This window comes from Patagioenas fasciata, chromosome 1 (assembly GCF_037038585.1).
Source record: "Patagioenas fasciata isolate bPatFas1 chromosome 1, bPatFas1.hap1, whole genome shotgun sequence".
NCBI lineage: Eukaryota > Metazoa > Chordata > Aves > Columbiformes > Columbidae > Patagioenas > Patagioenas fasciata.
Window position 1 is genome coordinate 16,451,988 of NC_092520.1, and position 20,551 is coordinate 16,472,538.

General features: G+C 39.6%; 2 protein-coding genes across 2 annotated transcripts; both read right to left on the reverse strand.

The window, feature by feature from the left end:
* Window positions 1–923: 923 nt before the first annotated feature.
* LOC136108354 (stromelysin-1-like) lies at window positions 924–8,848 on the reverse strand. Its single transcript, XM_065850077.2, has 10 exons — window positions 8,744–8,848; window positions 7,690–7,931; window positions 7,450–7,598; window positions 6,355–6,480; window positions 5,658–5,819; window positions 5,372–5,528; window positions 4,220–4,353; window positions 3,529–3,688; window positions 2,197–2,297; window positions 924–1,024 (listed from the first exon to the last, which is right to left on the reverse strand). Exons 1-10 carry the CDS (start codon window positions 8,846–8,848, stop codon window positions 924–926), a joined length of 1,437 nt encoding a protein of 478 aa, XP_065706149.2.
* A 4,684-nt stretch (window positions 8,849–13,532) lies between these two features.
* LOC136108345 (stromelysin-1-like) lies at window positions 13,533–19,897 on the reverse strand. The gene is made up of 10 exons (XM_065850064.2): window positions 19,793–19,897; window positions 19,400–19,644; window positions 18,783–18,931; window positions 18,552–18,683; window positions 17,541–17,702; window positions 16,748–16,967; window positions 15,445–15,578; window positions 14,749–14,908; window positions 13,831–13,934; window positions 13,533–13,633 (listed from the first exon to the last, which is right to left on the reverse strand). Exons 1-10 carry the CDS (start codon window positions 19,895–19,897, stop codon window positions 13,533–13,535), a joined length of 1,512 nt encoding a protein of 503 aa, XP_065706136.2.
* Window positions 19,898–20,551: the final 654 nt, after the last annotated feature.

Here is a 20,551-nt window from a genome sequence, read left to right on the forward strand (position 1 = left end):
GGAGAGGAGTGGAGGCAGCTCAGGGATGACTGGGGCTCTCCTACGGAGATGAGCCTTTAATCACACCTATATCAATAAATATCTTAGGGTAGTGTTCATCACATTTAAGCTTAGCCTTCTATAATCAGGTGTCTGACAGGGACTGCTCAAACATGCTGCCTCTTCAGCCAGTAATAAAAAGGAATATTCCCATCCCCAGGCACCCACCTCAGGCTGGGAGGGATTGTTCTCTGGAGCTCCTGTCTGTCCGTAATTATGAGTGATCGTTTTGATTAGCCTACTTGCTTAACTTTGAAATATCTGAAACTTGTTGAAAGTAATCCCAGTTGTTCTAGGAACAGAAATCATAGAGTCATGCAATAGTTTGGGTTGGAAGGGAATCTTCAAAGGTCACCTAGTCCAACCCACCTGCCATAAGCAGGGACATCTTCAACTACATCAGATTGCTGAGAGCCCTGTCCAGCCTGGCCTTGAATGTCTCCAGGGATGGGGCATCTACCACCTCTCTGGATAACCTGTTCCTGTATCTTTCCACTCTCATTATAAAAAATTTCTTCCTAATATCTAGTCTGAAATACTCTTCCTTATGGACTCCTGGCTGGTAGGGCTCTGTGTAGGGTGATGTACAACATGAAGAATGAAGACTGTGTTAAAAAAAAAACAAACAACACACAATTTTGTATCAAAAGTAAATACTGCATTGTTCTTTGGTAAACTAACAGTCTTGATGTTAATTATGTACATATATACACATCAGTATGTTAAATACTATTCTGTTATGTACAGAAACACATATTGTGCAGGGGCTGAGGTTTGCTGACTAATGCTGAAGTACCTATATATTCCATATATTTACAAAACAAAAACTGTTTCTAGTGCAATAACACTACATTTTTTCCCACACCATTACAGATTTCATTTTCTTAACATGGAAACCAGAAGTTTGTCTTTAGGAGGCGTGTAACTCTCTTCTTATCAGGATCAAACTCAAATTGCTTTCTTCCACAGAAGAAATAAAAGAATTCTAGGGGAAAAAAAAAGATAATCATTTTATTGCAGGTGTAAAAATTAGTATGCTTTAACAACTTCTGGAAAGAGCTCAAAAAAACTCTGAATACACTTACACTGCCAACAACATCTTCTCCCAGGTGTAACCTCTACAAAATGGTGCACAGCAGCATGGGGAAACCTCCCATAGCAAACCAGCTATGCACAGACTTCATAATATACTTAATAAATCCCCTGATGTACTCCTTGCAAAAATTTTTTCCTGTGTGTTTCTCCAGTTTAAAATATTTGCTGTGATGCAATGACCATGTTGAAGCCATAGAATCATAGAATGTCCTGAGTTGGAAGCGACCCACAAGGGTCATCGAGTCCAACTCCTGTCCCTGCGTAGTACAACATGACACATCAACTGTCCTCCATCCAGGAGGGCGTATTTCTGGCTGCCTGTGGGTAGGTGCTGCACAGCCTGGAGTGTGCACAGAGCATGGAAAGGTGCAAGCAGGTATGAGTTTGTTGGGGTGCCACCAGGTACCGGTGCAGGAAAGGAGAGATCCAACCTGGGGCAACCATGTCCGCATTGACCTCTGGGAGTGATGGCTGCAGTTAAGGATCCCCACATAGAAGATTCATTTTGGAGGAAGTTGCTAGATTTGCTGAGGAGCAATTAACATGCATGGGTTTTGGTAATTAGCAGATGAGGGACCAGGAGATAACTGGGAAGCTGTGCCATTTGCCACTATGGATGGACCCTTACATTTATTCCAGTGTCTCTCTCTGTAAATAACATTCTCCCTCATGCAGGAGAAGCTAGTGCCAGTTATTATTCTTAAAGAAGTGCCTTTTTATGTCAGAGAGCCAGGCTGGGGTAGCTCACAGCAAGTAGATATGTTACTGAGGTGTCAGTCTCTTGAGTGGTGTTATTCATGGTGTGAGGTATGCATCAACATGAATACAGATATATCAGCCTGGCCCTTAAAGATGGCCTTTCCAGCTGAGATTTTCAGCCCGTCACTATCACTATTTTTCTAGGGTATAAAGTGAAGCATGGGAGCATTGCGTTACTATTTCAGGGTCTTTGTCACTCTGAGGGCTATGGGCAGCATTTAGAATTGCCTCTCTCTGTCCAAGCACTCTCAGCCCTATGACCCTGAGCATTTCATACAGATTTTGTTAAGAATAATTACTCACTTTCATGTTGAAAAACAGCATCGATCTTCCCCTTAATTCCAGGGAAAGCATTTCTTATCAGTATGGGCTTCCTATCCATAGACAGACTTCTTTCATCATAACTGAGAAAAAAGATAAACAACCTGGTATCAATAAAAACTGCAAACAACCCATTATTAATTCACCTCACCTCATTACCTTCTACCTAGCAACAGGTAACCGAGTCCTTTGAAGACTTTCAGTATAATTTAGATTGAGTTGAGACAGATACGATATGTCATAAATAATTATTACTCTATTAGCTGCACTGGAAGAATTTTTTGTCTAAGAACACCTAATATTTGAACCATCATCATCAGTCTGGTAAATGTATTTCTAAGAGATTGTACCTAAAGGAGAAGTAGATAATCTTATGTCAAACAACAGTTAGATTTGTAAGATTACAAAAAGATTCCATTCATGTCTGCTTTCTGTAAGAACTGTTTATCAGGAAAAGTCCATTTTTTTCTTAAGTTATAAGTTATTTTAAGTAATTTTACTTAAGTTACTTATAGCAGGCTATTACAATATGAGTAAAGAGCAGTTTATCTATCAGTGCTGGTATAAGAAGGCTTCTGAAAGTTTATTTCTGATATCTTTGCTCAGTAAAAAATTTAATGATCAGACAAAATGCTCAGCTGAAGTTCTTCAGGTTATGAGAGTTTGAACTGAAACGTGGAAGACCGATCTTCTGCTTCACCTACAAATGTATGGCTGGATAGTTACTCCAGGATGATCTCTGTAGGTACAATGACTTGAGCATTGTGGTGGCAAGAAAGAGAAAAGTTGTGTTGTTCATTTGCAAACGTTCAGGTCATCTATTGCTTCTGTTATAGGAGCACCTCCTTCAGTTCATAGAATTATATGCTCTGTAGCACAACTGGATTGAAAAGGGGAAATAATAACCATGCACAGCAGATAATTCTTTGAAGAACATGGCATCTACCAGGAACTTTATGAAACTACCTGCTGACAACTGGAAAAAGGATGATGTACTCGTTACCCAGCAGAAATGTTTGGTATAAATAGTGAGGTTCTGACTGATTTCCTGAGCTGACTTGTGGAGCTGTAGAATGGCTTTTTTCGTGAGGCAGTTAAATGAAAGTAGATAGATAGATAGATAGATAGATAGATAGATAGATAGATAGATAGATAACACTCTTTGATCTCCCTTTCAAACATTTTTCCATAGCCAGTTGTGAAACTGGAAGAGGTCATCAGAACTGTGTGAGTAACGCACCCTAAATCATGACAGGATATTGATCATGTGATTGTATTTGCTTCTATTTATGAAAGCAGAACAAGAAATATTACCTCCAAAATTTGTGCCCTATGAAGTAATATGTTTTCCCCTCATTTGCATTATAAACAGCAGCATCAATTTTGGTAACATCCTTTGAAAAACCCAGGATGTAGATTTTTTTGGGGTATCCAGGAAGTATGGTATCTCCTTTCACAACCCAGAATTCATTCCCTATCAAGAAAAATTCATGCAAACATCAGAATCTCTTCTGGGAGTATCACAATCCTTTTCATGAAAGTTAAGATTTTAATAGAAAAATGCAGATACAAAATGATGGTTACTTAAAAACATTCTACATACAAGTTCTAGACTCAAAAAAATGCAAGAATATATCTTCTCACCACATTTTATGAAAACTGAAATTTCAGTCTTCCTTCATACTTATGTTAGTTTTCCACAACTTAAGAAGATGCATGTTATCATTTTTAAGTTCAATAGATAATTTTCCAGAAAAAAAAAAAAAGGAAGATAATGATATTTATTTTTCCAGGGAAACTTTTCTATATTGATATTAAAAATAACATACATGTTCCTTATCTTGGATAATATTTTCATTATCTTGTGACTGAAATACATCAATTTATTGGACTAAATTAAAGCTTGCGGAATCCTACAGAAAGAGGTCAAGTGTTTTTTAAGCCAGAAACAAATTCTCAAGGCTACTTGGAAAGACAACACAGGAAAATAAAGACGACAGTTTACCTTTAAAAATGACAGTTTCGTCTTTTTCAGGAATTTCGTATGCAGCATCAACACCAGGTGGCAGCCGTGGCCAGAATGAAGATATAAAATCTAAATCAGCTGTTTTTACTGCAGGATGCTTGCGCCAAAAATGCCTTACAGAAATACAGAACAGGTCTTAAATAAAATCAGACATTCACACATACTAATGCGTGAAACCACATCATGGCAACCAGGGCAAGATTTATCTGACCAAACCCAGCTGTGTACCCTGAGTTAGTCACCCTAAGCTTCCTGTAATGTCAGTGGAAAGAAAATTGTTCCCATGGTGGTATTCTTCTCATCTTGATGCAGACATCTAAATTAGGTCAGATGAACTGCTTTGTCAAAACAGGTATTGTTTTTGTTTACCCAGAAAGGGAGCCTAGAAAGAACCTGGCTCACATGGCTAGTGTGGGGTAAGATTTTGGGAATGAAACCCCACCCTGAGGTTACCAACACCAGCTTAGAGAAATGGTCAGTATGCATGAGATCTTCTGAAAAATAACTGGCTTTGTGGACTCCAAACACTGAGGTCAAAACTCACTTTAAAGTTGATTTTGGGAGGATCTGAAGCAGTGGAAGCACAGCCCTACCGCATGTAAAGGAGAGGATTAAGTTCTTTTACCCCTTCTCCTGAAGTCTTTGGGCTGTCATGCCCCAGAGAGGAAAAATTTGTCTGAGTTTAGCAGAACTAATACTGCAGGTGCTCTTCAAGCAGATATTGTGACAGGACTGGTAAACTCTGAAGTCTCTCAAAGCAAGGACAGCAAGTAAGATGCTGAGTGTCCCAGGGCTGGTGGTGCCTTTTCCCAAAGCTGAACTCTCCCAGATGCCAAACACCTGGGACTTCGTTACAGCCTAAAGTGAAAACAGCACATGTTTTCAGAGCAGCCACCTTTCCCCATCCTATTAATAGCATGCCCTGTTTCAAAAGTGATCTTCCTCCTTACACCTGTCTCTCTTCATTTCTTTACCAACCTCTTTGTTTTTGCCTCCCACCTCTTATCCTGATTCCCTGTTTCACCTTCATGCCTAAAATGTCTGTTATTCTGGGTAAAGTTATTTTTCCACGTTGTAGGGCATAATTTAAAAATTATATCCAGCTGGTTTGCTTTCAGAAAGTTGACCTACTTGTCTTTAAAGAACACTATTTCTCCCCGGAAAGTGGTGACAGCATCAAATGTTAAATTGAGGCGACAGGTGTTTGTCAGTGCAGGATCTTTTGGCTCAGTTGGGTCTTCTATCTCAGCAGATTCCCTTTGGTCACTGTGGGTGTTAGAAGATGGTCCTAGAAGAAACAGTTTATGGAAGAAATTAGAGTGAGAACTTATTCAGTACAAAAAAAAAAAGTATGTTGCTGAAAAGCATTCCAAAATCTTTGAAGTTACAAGCATTGGTTGATTAATAACTGAATTACCATAGAGGTGCTGAATGCCATTAATATCGTCCTGACGAAGAGGGAATACTGAGGGGTCAAATTTCCTATAAACTGGGTACATCAGAGCATTGGGGTCTTTGGAATGGAAAAGTCCCAGTGAATGGCCAAACTCATGGGCAGCAACATGAAATAAGTTCGTACCTAAAAACAAAACACATAATAGGAGAGCTATGTCTTTTCATTTGTCCTGAAAACATGAAGGACATAAGGTAGATCAGAAGATTTCAGCACTGCTTGCCTGAGCATATTAGGCTGTTATGGGAAATCCAGATGAAGACGAAATTCTGGTCAGAAAGAAAAATAATAAAATAATTACAGTAGAGTACAAGGAAATAGTCTGTAGATCCTGCAGAAGTCGATGTGGGAGAAGGACCCTGAACTGTGATGTAACTGTGTGGGGAGAGACAAGTAGGTTAGAGGAGTGGAAAGAAGGGGGCTGCCAGGTCCCTCAGCTCCTTCCCAAATAAATCTCCATCTGGTCCATGGCTGAAGTTCAGCTGGGGCCTTAGCATTTTAAACCAGAGAGCTCAGAGGCTTTTTATAGCTATAGAAACAATGCTCTTTCCAATCAGCGCCATTTTTAAGCACTTCTTAAGGAAGAGAGGAGACAGACACTGCACCCTTTATTTCCTGTACAATTTGCTTCAGGAAGGGCTCAGAGAACTTAATTTCCTACCCTCTGCGCTTTTGGTCCAGGTTTCATCCTCATCGAAGTGAGCATCTCCACCAAAGTCCTTGCCAGGTGCGTAGGCATGAGCAACAGACCCTCCTGGGCCATCAAAGGGTATGAAGTCATTGTGACCTGAGGAGCGAGTCCAATACACAGCTGACTGGGGGTAATGGGGAGTAAAAGAACTCAACCATGCACAAGAACTTCTGCTGATTTTATAAACTTTCAAGCTCTCCTTCTACACAGATTTGCTGAAAGCTCTATATTTCACAGGGAAAACTTAGGAAAATTTGAAATGATGCATCAGGAGTGAAATACTGGTTTCCTCAAGAAATCGATGGATATTTACATACTGCTGCCACACAGGAAGAGGAGGACGTGGTCTAGGTTGAAATATACCACTTTTTTGTTCATAAGGTAAAATTTCCATAAACTCTATGTCAGCAGCCATCAGGTAGTTACCTGAACCTGACTGGCAATTTAAGTGTTGATGATCCAGCAAAAACTGTAAGCCAGGAAAGGTTTTAAGGACACAGAAGTTACGTGCAGTACCTGTATTATCTGCATAGCTCAGAAGAGTGGGTATGTTTGGGCGGGAACAGACGAGCTGACTAGAACAGTGTATGTGTGCATGACTGTTAATGAAGGCTGCTGGTAAGTCTTCCCTGAAGGCAATGCCAAAAATATAACCCTTGAGTCTGTCTAGAATTTATTTAGCTCACACAAACCACATGACTAATCCCGGGAGTGTGACTAGAGCTACTCACTCAAACAAGCTCTGAGCACGGGTATATTCCACAAGCCCTGAGCCTCTTGTTCACGCACACCTTGGGTGTCATATACTATGTATAGATCCAGTGAACAACAGAGAGATCATTACATTTATTTTCTCTCTCCTTCTCTTCGTCTGCCTCTGTAGCCTCACCCAAAGATCTTGAAGAATTATAGCCATAGCACCTTGAGTGGGAGCTGTGTTTTTCTGTCTGCTTGTTCAACCAGACATCGAACTCTCTACATGCTACTCATGAGAAAAAATCATTAGCATTTAAGGTCAACTGCAGTAACTTGGCTATGACTTGTAATGGTTACATAGAATTTTACCTCTGGCTGCAAAGGAGATCATTACGTCTGCATCACCTCTGTCCTTCTTGATGAATTTCAGTGGTGTCACACTGCTCCAAACATTTAATGCTTTCCTGATTGCTGCATTGACATCTGCTGGGCGTAGGTCTGGTGTGTAGTTTAATATCCTTTGAAATATAAGGTAGAGAAAGAGTCGTGTTCTTACAAGTTACACTGTATAGTACATTGTCTTTACATTAAGAATTTCAGGATAACTACCTGTATGTCAGGACCTTTTTTGCCCATCTTGGCTCTCCTGCAAAGGTGGAGAACCCAGCTACATCAGGGAACCCACAGCGACGTTTATGTACCAGATCCAAAGTGCCAGAATCCAGTTTCCCTGTTACCTTCAGACCAAAGAATTCCTGCATTTCTTTTATTTTCTTGGTCATTGGACTATTATTTTTCCAAATGAAAGATTCCCCATCTTTCTTAAATCCATAGTAATTTTCCAGGTACTTCTAATTAAAGAAAAGAAAAAAACAAAACAAAACAAAACAGTATTTTAGGACAGTCAGTGAAGCTTATTTTGAAGACCATAAAAAATTATGCTAACACCACCTCAGACATGTACCTTTACTACCTTGCTTTCTGCTTCTTGGACACATGGGCAAGAGAGTTTGTTTAAGCCTGGATGAATGTTTTTCTCTTAATGGCAGTTTTTTTCATTATATTATCACTAGAAATATTTTGCAGTTTACTCAGAATGCATTCAGAATTAACATGGGTCTAACAAATTGCTTGTTTTCAGTAATGTACTCTCCACTTACCTTGTGCTCTGAAGTTACTCACAGTCCTTTAAAGCAGGCAATGCAGAAACTATTTGAAATACATGACTGAATACAAAATTTCAGCATTAGTATCTCATTTTCCTAATTTTTTTGAGAGTAATAATTCAGACAAAATAGTATCTTTATTTTATGAAGAGTTACGTCTCATAATACCAGAAGTCACACAAATAACCACATTTCCATCCGACTACAAATCAAACGTGGACTGATTCATTTGTAGAATAAACAGATAAGTGTACACATAATTATTTTTAGTTGGTCTCTACAAAATAAATGAAACAAGAATGAGTTAGGATTAGAGAAACCTTTGTCATCATGGTAAAGAATGCAACTCCCTCTATTTCGAGAAATACTCAATCATGTTATTCATTCTACTGGAATTTGTAGAACCAGCTCCTCAGCTACTATATACTAGTTTCAGAGACTGCAATGGATGCTCAACAGTTGCTAAAATCTCCTCTCTGGAGGTCGATCTTCCTTACCTGGATAAGCTGTATGTCTTCTTTCTTCTGCCTTGTATCTGCAGGAAAAGCATGAGAAAATGCTGCACTTAGTAACAGGAGAAATAGGAGGTTCTCCAGTCTCATTTTCACTTGTCTTTAGGAAAGTCTTCGTTGCACTCTGACATGCATTTGCTTCATCTTTATATAGTATATGTTTGCTTTATAAAGCTTTCCAGTCCCTGACTCACTAATTCTCACAATTTCTAGTTAGCAACAGAACATATGCAAAACAATGGTTTTATCATAGTTAAAGATTAATGCTGTCTTTCATCTGGTTCCAACCTTGTGCAGGTTTTGCAATATGGAAATATGAGTAATGAGGAGATAATAGACCTGTAGTTCTTTTTAATAAGCTCATTAACCTTTTAGTTATTCAAATGTAGTTTTATTCTCAAAAACCTTAGAGCATATCTCTTTAATGTTCTCCATTCAAAATTCCTATTGAATTCAAATGGGTTGTTGAAGTACTTAAAGACAAAAACTTTTACAGACGGTTGCAGGACTGTAGACTACAAGCAGAAAAAAATTCCACTTTTTTTTTTTTTTGGTAGTTACTTGTATATATATATGTGTATATATATATATATGTATATATATATATATGTGTATATATATATATGTGTATATATATATATATGCATATCTATGGCCAGGCTGGACTATGGTAGCAGTGCAGGACCCCTGGCAATAACTTGGAATAGCAGTTCCATGCATGGGAAGCTTCTGAACTGCAAAACTTCCTCTTCAACCTGTGTTTCTGTTTAACTCAGCACCTCCTTTCTGGTTTTGCTGCAAACCCTCAGACCTGGCTGGACAGACTTAGCCTCAGAAATATATTACTCATGGAGATGAGTGTGTGACATGCTTCTGGCGTTTATATAACATTAATTCATCTCCAGTGTGGTAGTGTTGATTTACTGACAGGGCCCCTCTTGTCCCAGTCAGCCTGCACTCAGGTCACCTTTCTCTCCAGTGCTGGATATTCAGGGACTACTAGCAGGTTAATTCTTCATTTTCTTCTTGCTTATGGCAGTGCTGTCTGTCCTTGTGAGTGGAGTCTTGCTTTGTACAGAAACCCGCCTGGGAAGATCCCAAATCTCAGGCACAGAGAACAGCATTAGACAAATACTTCCAAATTTTCTCAATAACCACAGCAACCACCTTGAAAATCAGGCCAGGAAGAGGAAATGCAGAAGATTCTTCTCTCAACATCTCCAAAGATTTCTGTATAATGCACTCATTCTCCTTCCCAAAAACCAACATGTGACGACAGCTGCCGCTGGTAACATTAAACCAGTCTGCCAACTGCAGAGTGAGGGCTTCTGACTGAACAGTCAGATGTCCAGGTCTGGAGCCCATTGCTTTAACATAGCACGTAGAAGTGCCCAGTACTTGTGACTGAAGTGCCAGGACAGTCACAGAATCGTTTTGGTTGGAAGAGACCCTCAGGATCATCTAGTCCAACCCTAATTCTAGCACTAAACCATGTCCCTAAGAACCTCATCTAAACATCTTTGAAACACCTGCAATGCTTCACAACCCTTTATGTGAAGATATTTTTCCTAATATTCAATCTAAACCTCCCCTGGTGCAACTTGAGACCATTTCCTCTTGTCCTATCACTTGCTACTTAGGACAAGAGGCCAACACCCTCCATGCTACAACCTCTTCTCAGGTAGCCGTAGACAGCGATAAGGTCTCCCCTCAGCCTCCTTTTCTCCAGGCTGAACAGCCCCAGTCCCCTCAGCCACTCGTGACCGGCCACCAACTGGGTTTGGCTCCATTCACCACAACTCTTTGGGCCCGACCATCCAGGCAGTTCTTTATCCATCGAATATTACACCCATCCAGGCCATGAGCTGCAAGCTTCTCCAGGAGAATGCTGTGGGATATGGTGTAAAAGCAGATATTCCTCAGATTCTTTCCGCTTCTTGTGCTCCTAACATTTTTGTGTTAGTATATACTGTTGCAAGCTTGCACAGCTAATACTCTGTAAGGGTTCTATTAAACTCTCAGTGAAGTCAGTAAGCCATTTTTGCCTGAGTATTCATGTGCAAGAGATTGGGTCTGGGACAGCAGTTGTGCAGTCAAGAATTTCAGATTTAACAGTTTACTTTTTGTGTGTCTCTTTTTGCATGCCTGGTCTCAGACTCCAGGGAAAATTCATATTCATAGAGGGTGAGTACTTGAAATTATGTTTATGGACAAATTTCCCCTGCTGTAATCCAACAAACCTTTAATTCCAGGAATTATTTATGAGTTATAACCAAATCATGGTTGCTCACTAAGTGTAGATGGGCAGCTCCAGCACTTTTGTTTCCAAACCCATCTGAACTACGCATTTTTGTACCATTTGCCAGGAATTTCATTGCTTTTCCCGAACCGAAAGTAATGTTCTTTTGTTGATAAAGTTTATGACATTAACAAAGCAGAAATACAGATGGCAAATCCATGCTTAACACATTTCACCAGTACCCTTGTCCAGGTGAAATCTATGTCATGTTGTCTTCCATTTATGGTCCAAATTAGACCAAAACACAGGACATTTTCTAAATTCTCCTTCGCAGCCAAGTAAATGTCATTCATTTTTCAGATACTAGTAGATTAAGCTAATTAATACCTAGTGGTGGTGGTGGTAGTATTTTAATTTAGCTGTCTCCCAGAGGTTATAATGATAAAACAGTACCAGCTTCATGTAAGAGAACTAAGTTGATATAATGGCCAAGGTGAGTCATAATAAACATTGTCAATGTTTTCCTTCACCATTGCTGAAATGTTCCTTTTGGTTCCTTCTTAACCACTTTCAAGTTCGAGCAAACAACCAGAGCCTAAAGGCCTGATTTCTGAAAGCAGCCTTCACATACAAGCAAGTATGTAGTTAGGATATCAAAGTGTGTAGGCACTTATTAAAATCAAAGTGATTAACTCCAGGCAGTGTTCATAAGTGCCCTGCCTAACCCTAGAGGCATCTAAAGTCCTTGGACTGAAGTTTCTTCTGAAGTGGCTGCGTACACAGCACAAGCTATTGAGAAAGATACTGGGAGATGTTTGGGCAACATCAGTGTTCCTGTGTCTCTGCCCTGCCTGGAATGTGGCCAGGTGAGCTCATGTACTTGTCAGTCCATGATGCACCTTTGTGGCAATGCTGAGCTGTTCAGGTCCTACTTGACTTTAAGCCCTGTTGAGATTCATGGCTTAATTTCTCACCTGGGTTGGTTTTATGTCTTGCTTTAGCAGTCAGTGCTCAGTGTATACCTAGCATGGCAGAAAGCATGCATGAGGAGCAGAACAGGGCAGATAAGAGGTTTTCTAAGATCAGGCATGGCAGTATCCTGGCAACTTGTTCTTGGTCTTGTCTGCTAGCACAGGGGGACAGCAGGTCTGTGAGTACACTGGGAGACACATGGCTTCCTCTGGCCCTGCTGTGACAGATGTTAGTAGGTGTTTTGACCAGGTGTCTGAGGCATCTGCCCTGTGCAGAAGACCAGGATCTGCCTAGTGAGGTTTGAGCTGTGGTAACTGGAAGACTGTCCTCAACAACCATTCCCATTCTCTCTTGCTGTCTTTGCCAATTCTACTAGAGAAAGATGAATAGCGAGGAGGAGTTGACTCCCTTGTACAAAATCACATCATCAGTTGTGATAGAAGGGATCAAATCCCTTCAAGGAGAGGACAGACTTCAGCCAAGCTTTCTTAGAGGCCCAGGGGTGTTTCAGTCACTGAGCCTTGTGAGTGGGACTCAAGCAAGGTGGACAAAGAAAGCACATGTTCTTTTATATGTCTCACTACTCTTCCTCCAGGGGATTTGTCTCTGGTAGTTACATGAAAAACCTGTGGTTTTTTTCTTATGACTTTGGCTTGTTTTCTCTGGGATGTGGCTCATCAGTTGTTTCTTGTCCAGTATTGTGAGTTGGACCATCAGTTCTGACTCCATTCTAATGGCACATGGTCACAGCTCAGCATGGGTAATCCCCTGACTTCCTGGGATCCTATGAGCATATCTCCATCACTTTCCACCCTGCATACATGCTGCCTCCCTCGCTAAATGAGATACCCACCCTTCTCTCTGGTCACTCATGTCCTGCTCTACCAAAGACTCTGCCCATGAAAACCACCCATAGCTACAATGGAGCATGGATACTCTTAGCCCATTGCCATGTTCTCCAGCAGGCATCATCACCATCCCTGCCCTGACCCCTCTGTGCTCATGCCATGGGGTCATGGCAGGTGAGGCCACCACCATCTGTTTCTCCATAACCCTTCCCACATGGTAGTCTAGGATGTCCTCCTACCTCTCCCACTTCCCCCACATTGTTCCTGAACGTCTTTATTTCCCTTCTCTGTCCCTCAGGTCATTTCCTATTGCCTGTTGAAACTGCACACCTACTTCTACTTCTCTTTAACTTCCCTCCTAGGGACACTGAGTCCTGCTAAAAATGATGGTGTGGTCCTGGCGTTGTTCAGGCTTGTGTGTGGTCGTATCAGAAGTCTTGTCTCCAGCAGACTGAACCAGGACATAAGAACACGAGTATACTCGAGAAAAATATTTTATTACTCAAAACCAACTTGATTAATAAATATTTGGAAAATGAAATAAATTAAAACTGTACATTAAGTTTTACATTTCTAAAGTTTTAAATTAGAATTATCGAAGGCCATCATTTCAGACTACAATGCACAGTAACAGCTGAATGATACTCTTTAAAACCAAGGAACATGAAAAAACATTTCTGGTACAAAGACAGCCCTACATCATAAAGTAATATTTCTAGCAATTAAACCAGCTGTTGCTCTTCATTATACGGATGAGTTTCTTGTTCTTCATGTCAACCTCATACTGTTTTGATCCATGGAAAAAGTAGAAATGTCCTAGAATTGGAAGAATAAAATATTGGCAAATTAATATTTCCTTTTTGCATACCTATTGCTATATACTTGCTATTTTCTCAAATGATTTAAAAAAAAATCAGAACAAACATTTCATATGTGTATGTATTTGAAACACATAGTTTTTGGTCTTTACTTGCTGGTCTTTTTTGATATAAATCACATTTTAATGTATTTACCATTTTTCTGAAGGGCAGCATCAACTGTGTGGCCAATTCCTTGGAAGTCAGTTGCTATTTTTCTTGGATATCCCCTTTCCATTGACTGGGTATTTTCATTGAAACTAAATAAAGAAATTGCATGAAAATAAGAAACAAGCATGTGATGTTTAATGTTGAAAAAAGGGAATTTTTACTAAATAAGTTTACTCTTAGCTGAAAATCCAGTAACTGTGAGCATCTGTGATCTCATGGAACTGTATAAATCCTGACTGTGTGAATATTTACATCTTTAGTGGCCTATGCAAGGCTGTTTTCAGAACATCAGACTAAATAATTCACTTCCATTCTGAGACTGATAATAAGGCTGGATTTGACTTATACCGAGGAATAAAATTAAATAATTATTAAAGCTGAATATTTTAATTTTACAGCATCCAAACTATGAAGTGACCCCATGAGTGGAATGTAAACTTCTGGTGTAATAATCTTTCAAGATAATATTACAGATTAATTGTTATGGCTAATATTACTGTTTAGCTGAAAAGTGAATATTTTAATCTCCTTCCATAAAATTCTTGATAGATTTTCATTTATAAATGTCAGAGAGCACTTCTGCCCCTTAATAGCTACAGAATGAATATATGACATGATGACAAAGCCTACTGATATTATATTTTTAAACTAAGTTCATGTAAGTCTGCTTCACAACGTATTAACAGAGTTTGTTTGTCTGTTAGTCACAGACTGGTAAAAGTAAATGGATGTTGTTTTTATCTCACGTGTTACAGACTATGTTCTATGAAAATACATGACCATTCTACTGGCTGAGAAGGCTGATAACAAGAGGCCATGAATTTACTGTACAAACACTAATATAACTTGAGATTTTAAAAGCTATTTTGATTATCTGCTGTACAGAAGAGGAATGAGCCTTACCTCCAGTACTTGTGGCCTACAAAAAGATAAGTTTTCTTGGTATTTTGATCATGAACAGCTGCATCAATTTTCCTGACAGTGGTGGGGAAGCCCAGGTTCTGAATAGGCTTGGGGAAGCCTGGCTCTATCCTGTAACCACTGACAGCCCAGTACTGGTCATCTGCAGATAAAACAGAAAAAGTTAGTATGTGTTCCTGGGGCTGCTGAACTCCTTTTCATCAGAGTCCCAGAGCTTTCTATGTAGAAAATGCCACGAAACAGCACAGATAACCAGCTGAGAACATGACCCTCTTAGGACACACATAAATTTGAGTATTTCAGAGCTGTTGGGTTTTCTACTTTTTATAGTAATTAGAGTATTATGTACTCAATAGTCAAAACTCAAGATGTTCTCTATGTCTGTTTGGCACATTTAAAAATATATTTAAACAACAATGTAGGCAAGCAATATTGTCTCAACTATGGTCTCTCCCACTGACAAAAGAAGAGTAATATCATATTGTACTGGGCTGTTGTGAAGCAGCATTTTTTAATGACAGTAACAGAATTTTCAAAATGAAAATGGATTTAAATATTAAGAATATCTTACATTAGTATTAGTATAATATTACTTGCATTATTATTACCTAACTTTAGCCTCACTACTATAACTTTATTTATTCATAAAAAGAACTGATGGAAATGTAAGAGAAATACCTTTAAAAAATATCACTCGATCCTTCTTGTCAACCTCATAAGCAGCATCAAAGCCAGCTGGCAGTGACGGCCAGAACGAGGAGACCGTGTCGTGCTCAATGCCTGAGAAATACGGACTTTTGCGCCAGACATAGCTGATAGAAACAAAAACAGCAGTGTTTCATTGTCTGTATTTCACTAGGAGATCAGTAGTCCAGGAATGTACTTTAAATCCTACTGTCTGGGTGCTGGAGCCAGTCATTCCTATGAGGCAGAGACATCACCCCTTTTGGGATGCAGTGCTTCACTTTGCCCTGCTCTGTCATAAACATTTGCCCTTAACTACTGGTTGTTCTGAAGTCACAGAACAGTTGAGGTTGGAAGGGACCTCTGGAAGGGATCTTGTCCAACTCCCCAGCTCAGGCAGCTGCACCTGTAGCTGGTGGCCCTGTAGACTTCTCCACTGACACCCTGCTGGCTTGCCCAACACAACACGTGGTGTCTGTGGTAATGCTGACAGTTGAAGCTTTGTCTTCACTATGTCCCATGCAGGTAGGCACAGCTGCATTCTTAATTTCAATTTGTTTACAAGTGCTGATTAAACATTCTTGGGAAGCATATTAAAATCCAGTTTAATGAGGAACTGTTCCTTCCTCCCCTTCCCTAAAAACTATTAAATTTTTAAGTTACAGTCCTTCATCTTGTGTTCTAGAAGCAAAATCAGATCCTCATCACCAAAGGAAGTTTGTTCAATCAAAATGCAATTACCAACCCAAGAAGTGGGTGACACCCTGGCCTTGACATGCTCTTCTCCCTTGCCGGGGTGGATGCGCCCAGCCAACAACCCTCTAGAGTGCCTGGTGTCAGATTGTGGCCAAAAAGTAGACACCTCTAACAGCAGGAGCTTCCTACAAACAGTACCAGGTACCGGTCCATTGTGGACTTCTAGGTCAAAGTGCCAGTAAAAGTCACCAGTGACACTTTCCACAGATCCCTGATCCACACGTGGGATGGTGTGGTGAGGATGGTGCTGCATGTGAAGCAGCTGGGGGCTGAGAAGTGGTACTGGGATCATTCAGCCTTGTACAATTTTGACAGATACGGATGATGATGTATGATGGCTTAAAACATTTTACTCACCTGTTAGTAAACCACGTTACTCACCCAGCCCTCCTGGGCTAGTAAAATTTTGCAAAGTTGCCTTAATACTTTCAGAAAGAAATTTCGTCCTTTGTAACCAATGGAAGATAGATTCCTTGAACTGAACTTTATGCTTTGTCTTTTGAATGTCACAAAAGGTGTTGCTAGAAATGAAAACACTTACCTGCCTTTGAAGAACAGTATTTCCCCACGGAGAGTGGTGATAGCATCAAAAGTCAAATGAGGGTCACAATCCTCTGGTCTGGTGGGGGTTTTGGTGGGTGTTGTTTCTGTTGGTTCTTCCCTGGGTGACATTTCAGTTGGTGCTTCTGCAGATGTCATTTCTGTCGGTTCTTGTGGGGGAAAAGCTTTTGTTGGAAGTGCAGGAGATTGCCTGGGGGGTCCTTTGGGAAACATAAGTGTGGAATTGGAAGATGAATTAGTATTTCATGTTACAGAGCTTCAGGATGTACCATATGCGGCATATTTTAGGATTAAAACTTGGCTAGTAAATTAATGTCAGGGAAAGTTCCTGAGCAATTTAACTTGATTATTTGGCTGCTGATGGTTAAAATGGTCTCTGGTATTATTCTCTCTGGTCAAGCTGTTGTTCTCTCTAACTGTATCTGCTCAGGAGTTAATGTAGAGCAAACATAATTTCCCAAGGGCAGTTGTGCATGTAACCACCTTTTGTGGAAAATAAGAAAGTTTATACTACAGACATGGACTGTTCCTCTGGTATCATTGGAGAAAGGCTTTTGGACCTTTTGACTTACTGGCATGGATACAACCCGCAGATTCTGTTTTGCAGATGTAAACTTTTAGCCACAAAGTAACCAAGAGATTTGCCAAAAAATTATATCAGGAAATTAAACCTCAGTATCGTCTTGCCATAGAAAGTTCAGAACATTTTAGCTATTAGGTAAACTTCATTACAAGTAATTATCCATCATCCATCAAAAAATGATGCTTCTTACCATAGAGGGCCTGAATGCCATCAATATCGTCCTGAGGAAGCCTGTAGTCCCTTGTATCCCTGGGCATATATATAGGATACATCAAAGCACCGAAGACATTGGAATGACCAAGACCTAGTGAGTGGCCCAGCTCATGAGCAGCAACAAGAAATAAATTGTATCCTAAAAAATAAAATCCAGTATAAAGAACAAACACTAAATAATTTTTTTTTGCATGACAGTGGGATAAAGGTGGCATCTTCTCGTGTATCATTTATCTATTGTTCATGGTCTTAATAAAACAGCAAAATGTAACTAAATCTCAAATAAGGGGTTCTCTGGCATTCTGGAGAGGAAATGAGTTTCAAATTATAAATATTTGTTTCTCACAGGGAAACCAGTCTGGGGGCAGTTTTTGCTCACGTTGTGGAAATTTTCCTACCAACAAAGAACCAAAGATTCTTTAATGTTAACAATGACTGAAGAGTGGTTGAGAACATTCTAATCATCTGGTCAGATTTTGTGAATCATAAATGACATGGAATTCACCTGGTAACTACTTCACAAAGACCAGTAACATATAATATCATCCCTGGACATTGCTGGAAACCAGAACACTATTATGGTTAATTATATTTACCAACAAACTCAATATATATTTTATTATTATTTACAGAAGTTAAAGATTTGTATCATTTTAAATCAGGGAAAAATAAAAAGGGGGAGGGCTTGATATTGCAACTCGATACTACATTACCTGAGGGTGAAAAATCCCCCACCTTGCAATGTCATGATTAAGCAGTATTGCTGTTTCATGCTAACCTCATTTCCTTCACTGGAGCTGAAATTAGCATTATCTTCAGGGAACTGTCATGACTATATCCCAGGTCAAAATACGCAGAATCATTTTACTAAATTACACTGACATTTACTAATACTGGAATTGCAGCCATGGGATCTGTGACTTTACAGTGTCTTCAAGACAAAGATGTCTAATAAAAAACAGGTAATGCAATGCTTAATGTTACCTACCACTATAGGTAGTAAATTTGGTCCAGTTTTCATCTTCATCAAAGTGGGCATCTCCCCCTATCCCATTGCCGGGAGGGTAAGCATGAGCCAGAGTTCCTCCTGGACCATCAAAGGAATAGAAGTCACCATGAACTGAAAAAAACAAAAAGGGAAAAAAAGTGATGCTTTTCATCATCTGTGTAAGAAAAATTGACAAATACTTATCATTCTCAGGCAAGGGTGTCCCCTTACATCCAGCTGCAAAGGAGATCATAATATCTGCTTGACCACTGTAGAGCCTGGTGAATCTCAAAGGGGTGACACTGCTCCAGAGCTGGAAGGCTCTTGCAATTGCTTCATCTACATCAGCTTGTAGCATGTCTGGAGTGTAGTTCAAAATCCTGGGAAATAAGGAGAAAGGAATTAAAAGCAACCAGATCACATACGGCTGGGGCACATAGTATCAAGGTCAAATATTTTAATCATTGCTTATTATTTATGTGCCTCAAGTTGTGTATTTTCAAGTTATTTGCTTATATAATGGAGGAAGTTTTCACAGTTTTCTTTCACATTTTTCAGAAATCCTGACATTTATACTCTCAGTTGTATCCCTTCACTGAGTATATTATCCAGTAGATTGTTAACTAACTAACGTAAACTCCTGGTGTTTTTTTTTTTTTTAGCACTGTTTGGAAGCCTAAAGCAAAAGCTATGAATACTCCTCACATTCATGGCGTTTTCATCCTGAATGGGGCTTTTATATGGATAAATAAAGGAAGAAATAGCAAAGAACCTGTTGGTATTACTTCTGCCTAACTTTCACTAGGATTTCTGAGTGCTGTATAGAGAAACATGTTTTAACATGTTACCTGTATGTCACATCTTCTTTCTTCCACCTAGGGCTCTGCGGAAAGGTGCTGTATGAACGGACATCTGGTATTCCACACCTAGGCTGCTTCATCATGTCCAGTGTTTTATGATTCAACTCGCCAGTCACTTCTAGCCCAAAGAATGACTGCATTTCTCGGATTTTGTCAGCCATGTGATTGAGGTTCCTTGATTTAAAGAGAGAACCTTTCTCTTCTTTAAAATCATAAAAATTTTCCAAATATTTCTGATGGGGAAGATAAAGCAACAGCTTAGAACACAAACATTTCTTTTCAAATGGAGAGAATTGTTAATAAAATACTGTACATCACTAATACATCACTACATTCATTTTCTCAATAAATTCTTTCTTAAGTTCTGTCTATAGTCCTTACCTTAGCAAATTGCATATCTTCTTTTCCCTTTTCTGGAGCCACAGGGAAAGCACAAGAACATGCCACATATAGTAACCCAAGGAAAGGAAGGATCTTTGTCTTCATCTTTACCCGCTGTCCTATCAGCCCTTGCTAGAAAACTTCTCAACCTCTTCTTCTGTCCAAGGCTCACCAGTGTTTCTCTATTTATATCAGTTTTGTGCTTGCTAATGTCAATAACTGCATGACTCAGTTTAAAACATCCTCTGATTTCCCACAGAAACACAGAAAACAAATTTGGTTTTAGAAGCAAGCTAACACATGACAGTTTACCTTGCTCAAAACCCCCTGATTTCGCAATCATATTATTGGACAGCACTTTTTTTTTCTTCTTCATTTCTAAACTGGACGAGTAATATAAACTTAAAATTATCTGAATCTATAATCAGTCACTGGATAAAAATCACCTTCTTTTTCAGAGACGTTAAAGGGATCTGGCTTTTTGTGAGGGACAACAATCCGTAATTCCTTGTAGCAAGTGCTAAGAGACCCCCAGAAACTGGCCCTCAGTTTTCTCAGTGTGGCACCCATGCAGGACCTCAGTGTGTCAGGGATGATTCTCTTCCTTTAGCCCATCTTGTCCCTGATTATTTTACTGACATAGCTGGTTACGCAAATTACTCATCTCTTCTCTTGAACCTGATATCCCAGCCTGGTTACAAGACCATCACCTGTTCTTCTACCTGGCCTGTGTAATCACAGATTTATGGCTGCATCCTC

Coding starts and splice junctions, on each gene's coding strand:
- LOC136108354 (XM_065850077.2), bottom strand. CDS start 8,848: ATGAGACTGGAGAACCTCCTATTTCTCCTGTTACTAAGTGCAGCATTT. Junction 3,689..4,219: donor CGAAACTGTCATTTTTAAAG/GTAAACTGTCGT, acceptor TTTTCTTGATAG/GGAATGAATTCTGGGTTGTG. Junction 2,298..3,528: donor ATAGGGCACAAATTTTGGAG/GTAATATTTCTT, acceptor CTTTTTTCTCAG/TTATGATGAAAGAAGTCTGT.
- LOC136108345 (XM_065850064.2), bottom strand. CDS start 19,897: ATGAAGACAAAGATCCTTCCTTTCCTTGGGTTACTATATGTGGCATGT. Junction 18,932..19,399: donor AAAGAAGATGTGACATACAG/GTAACATGTTAA, acceptor CTTATTTCCCAG/GATTTTGAACTACACTCCAG. Junction 13,634..13,830: donor TGCTGCCCTTCAGAAAAATG/GTAAATACATTA, acceptor TTCCAATTCTAG/GACATTTCTACTTTTTCCAT.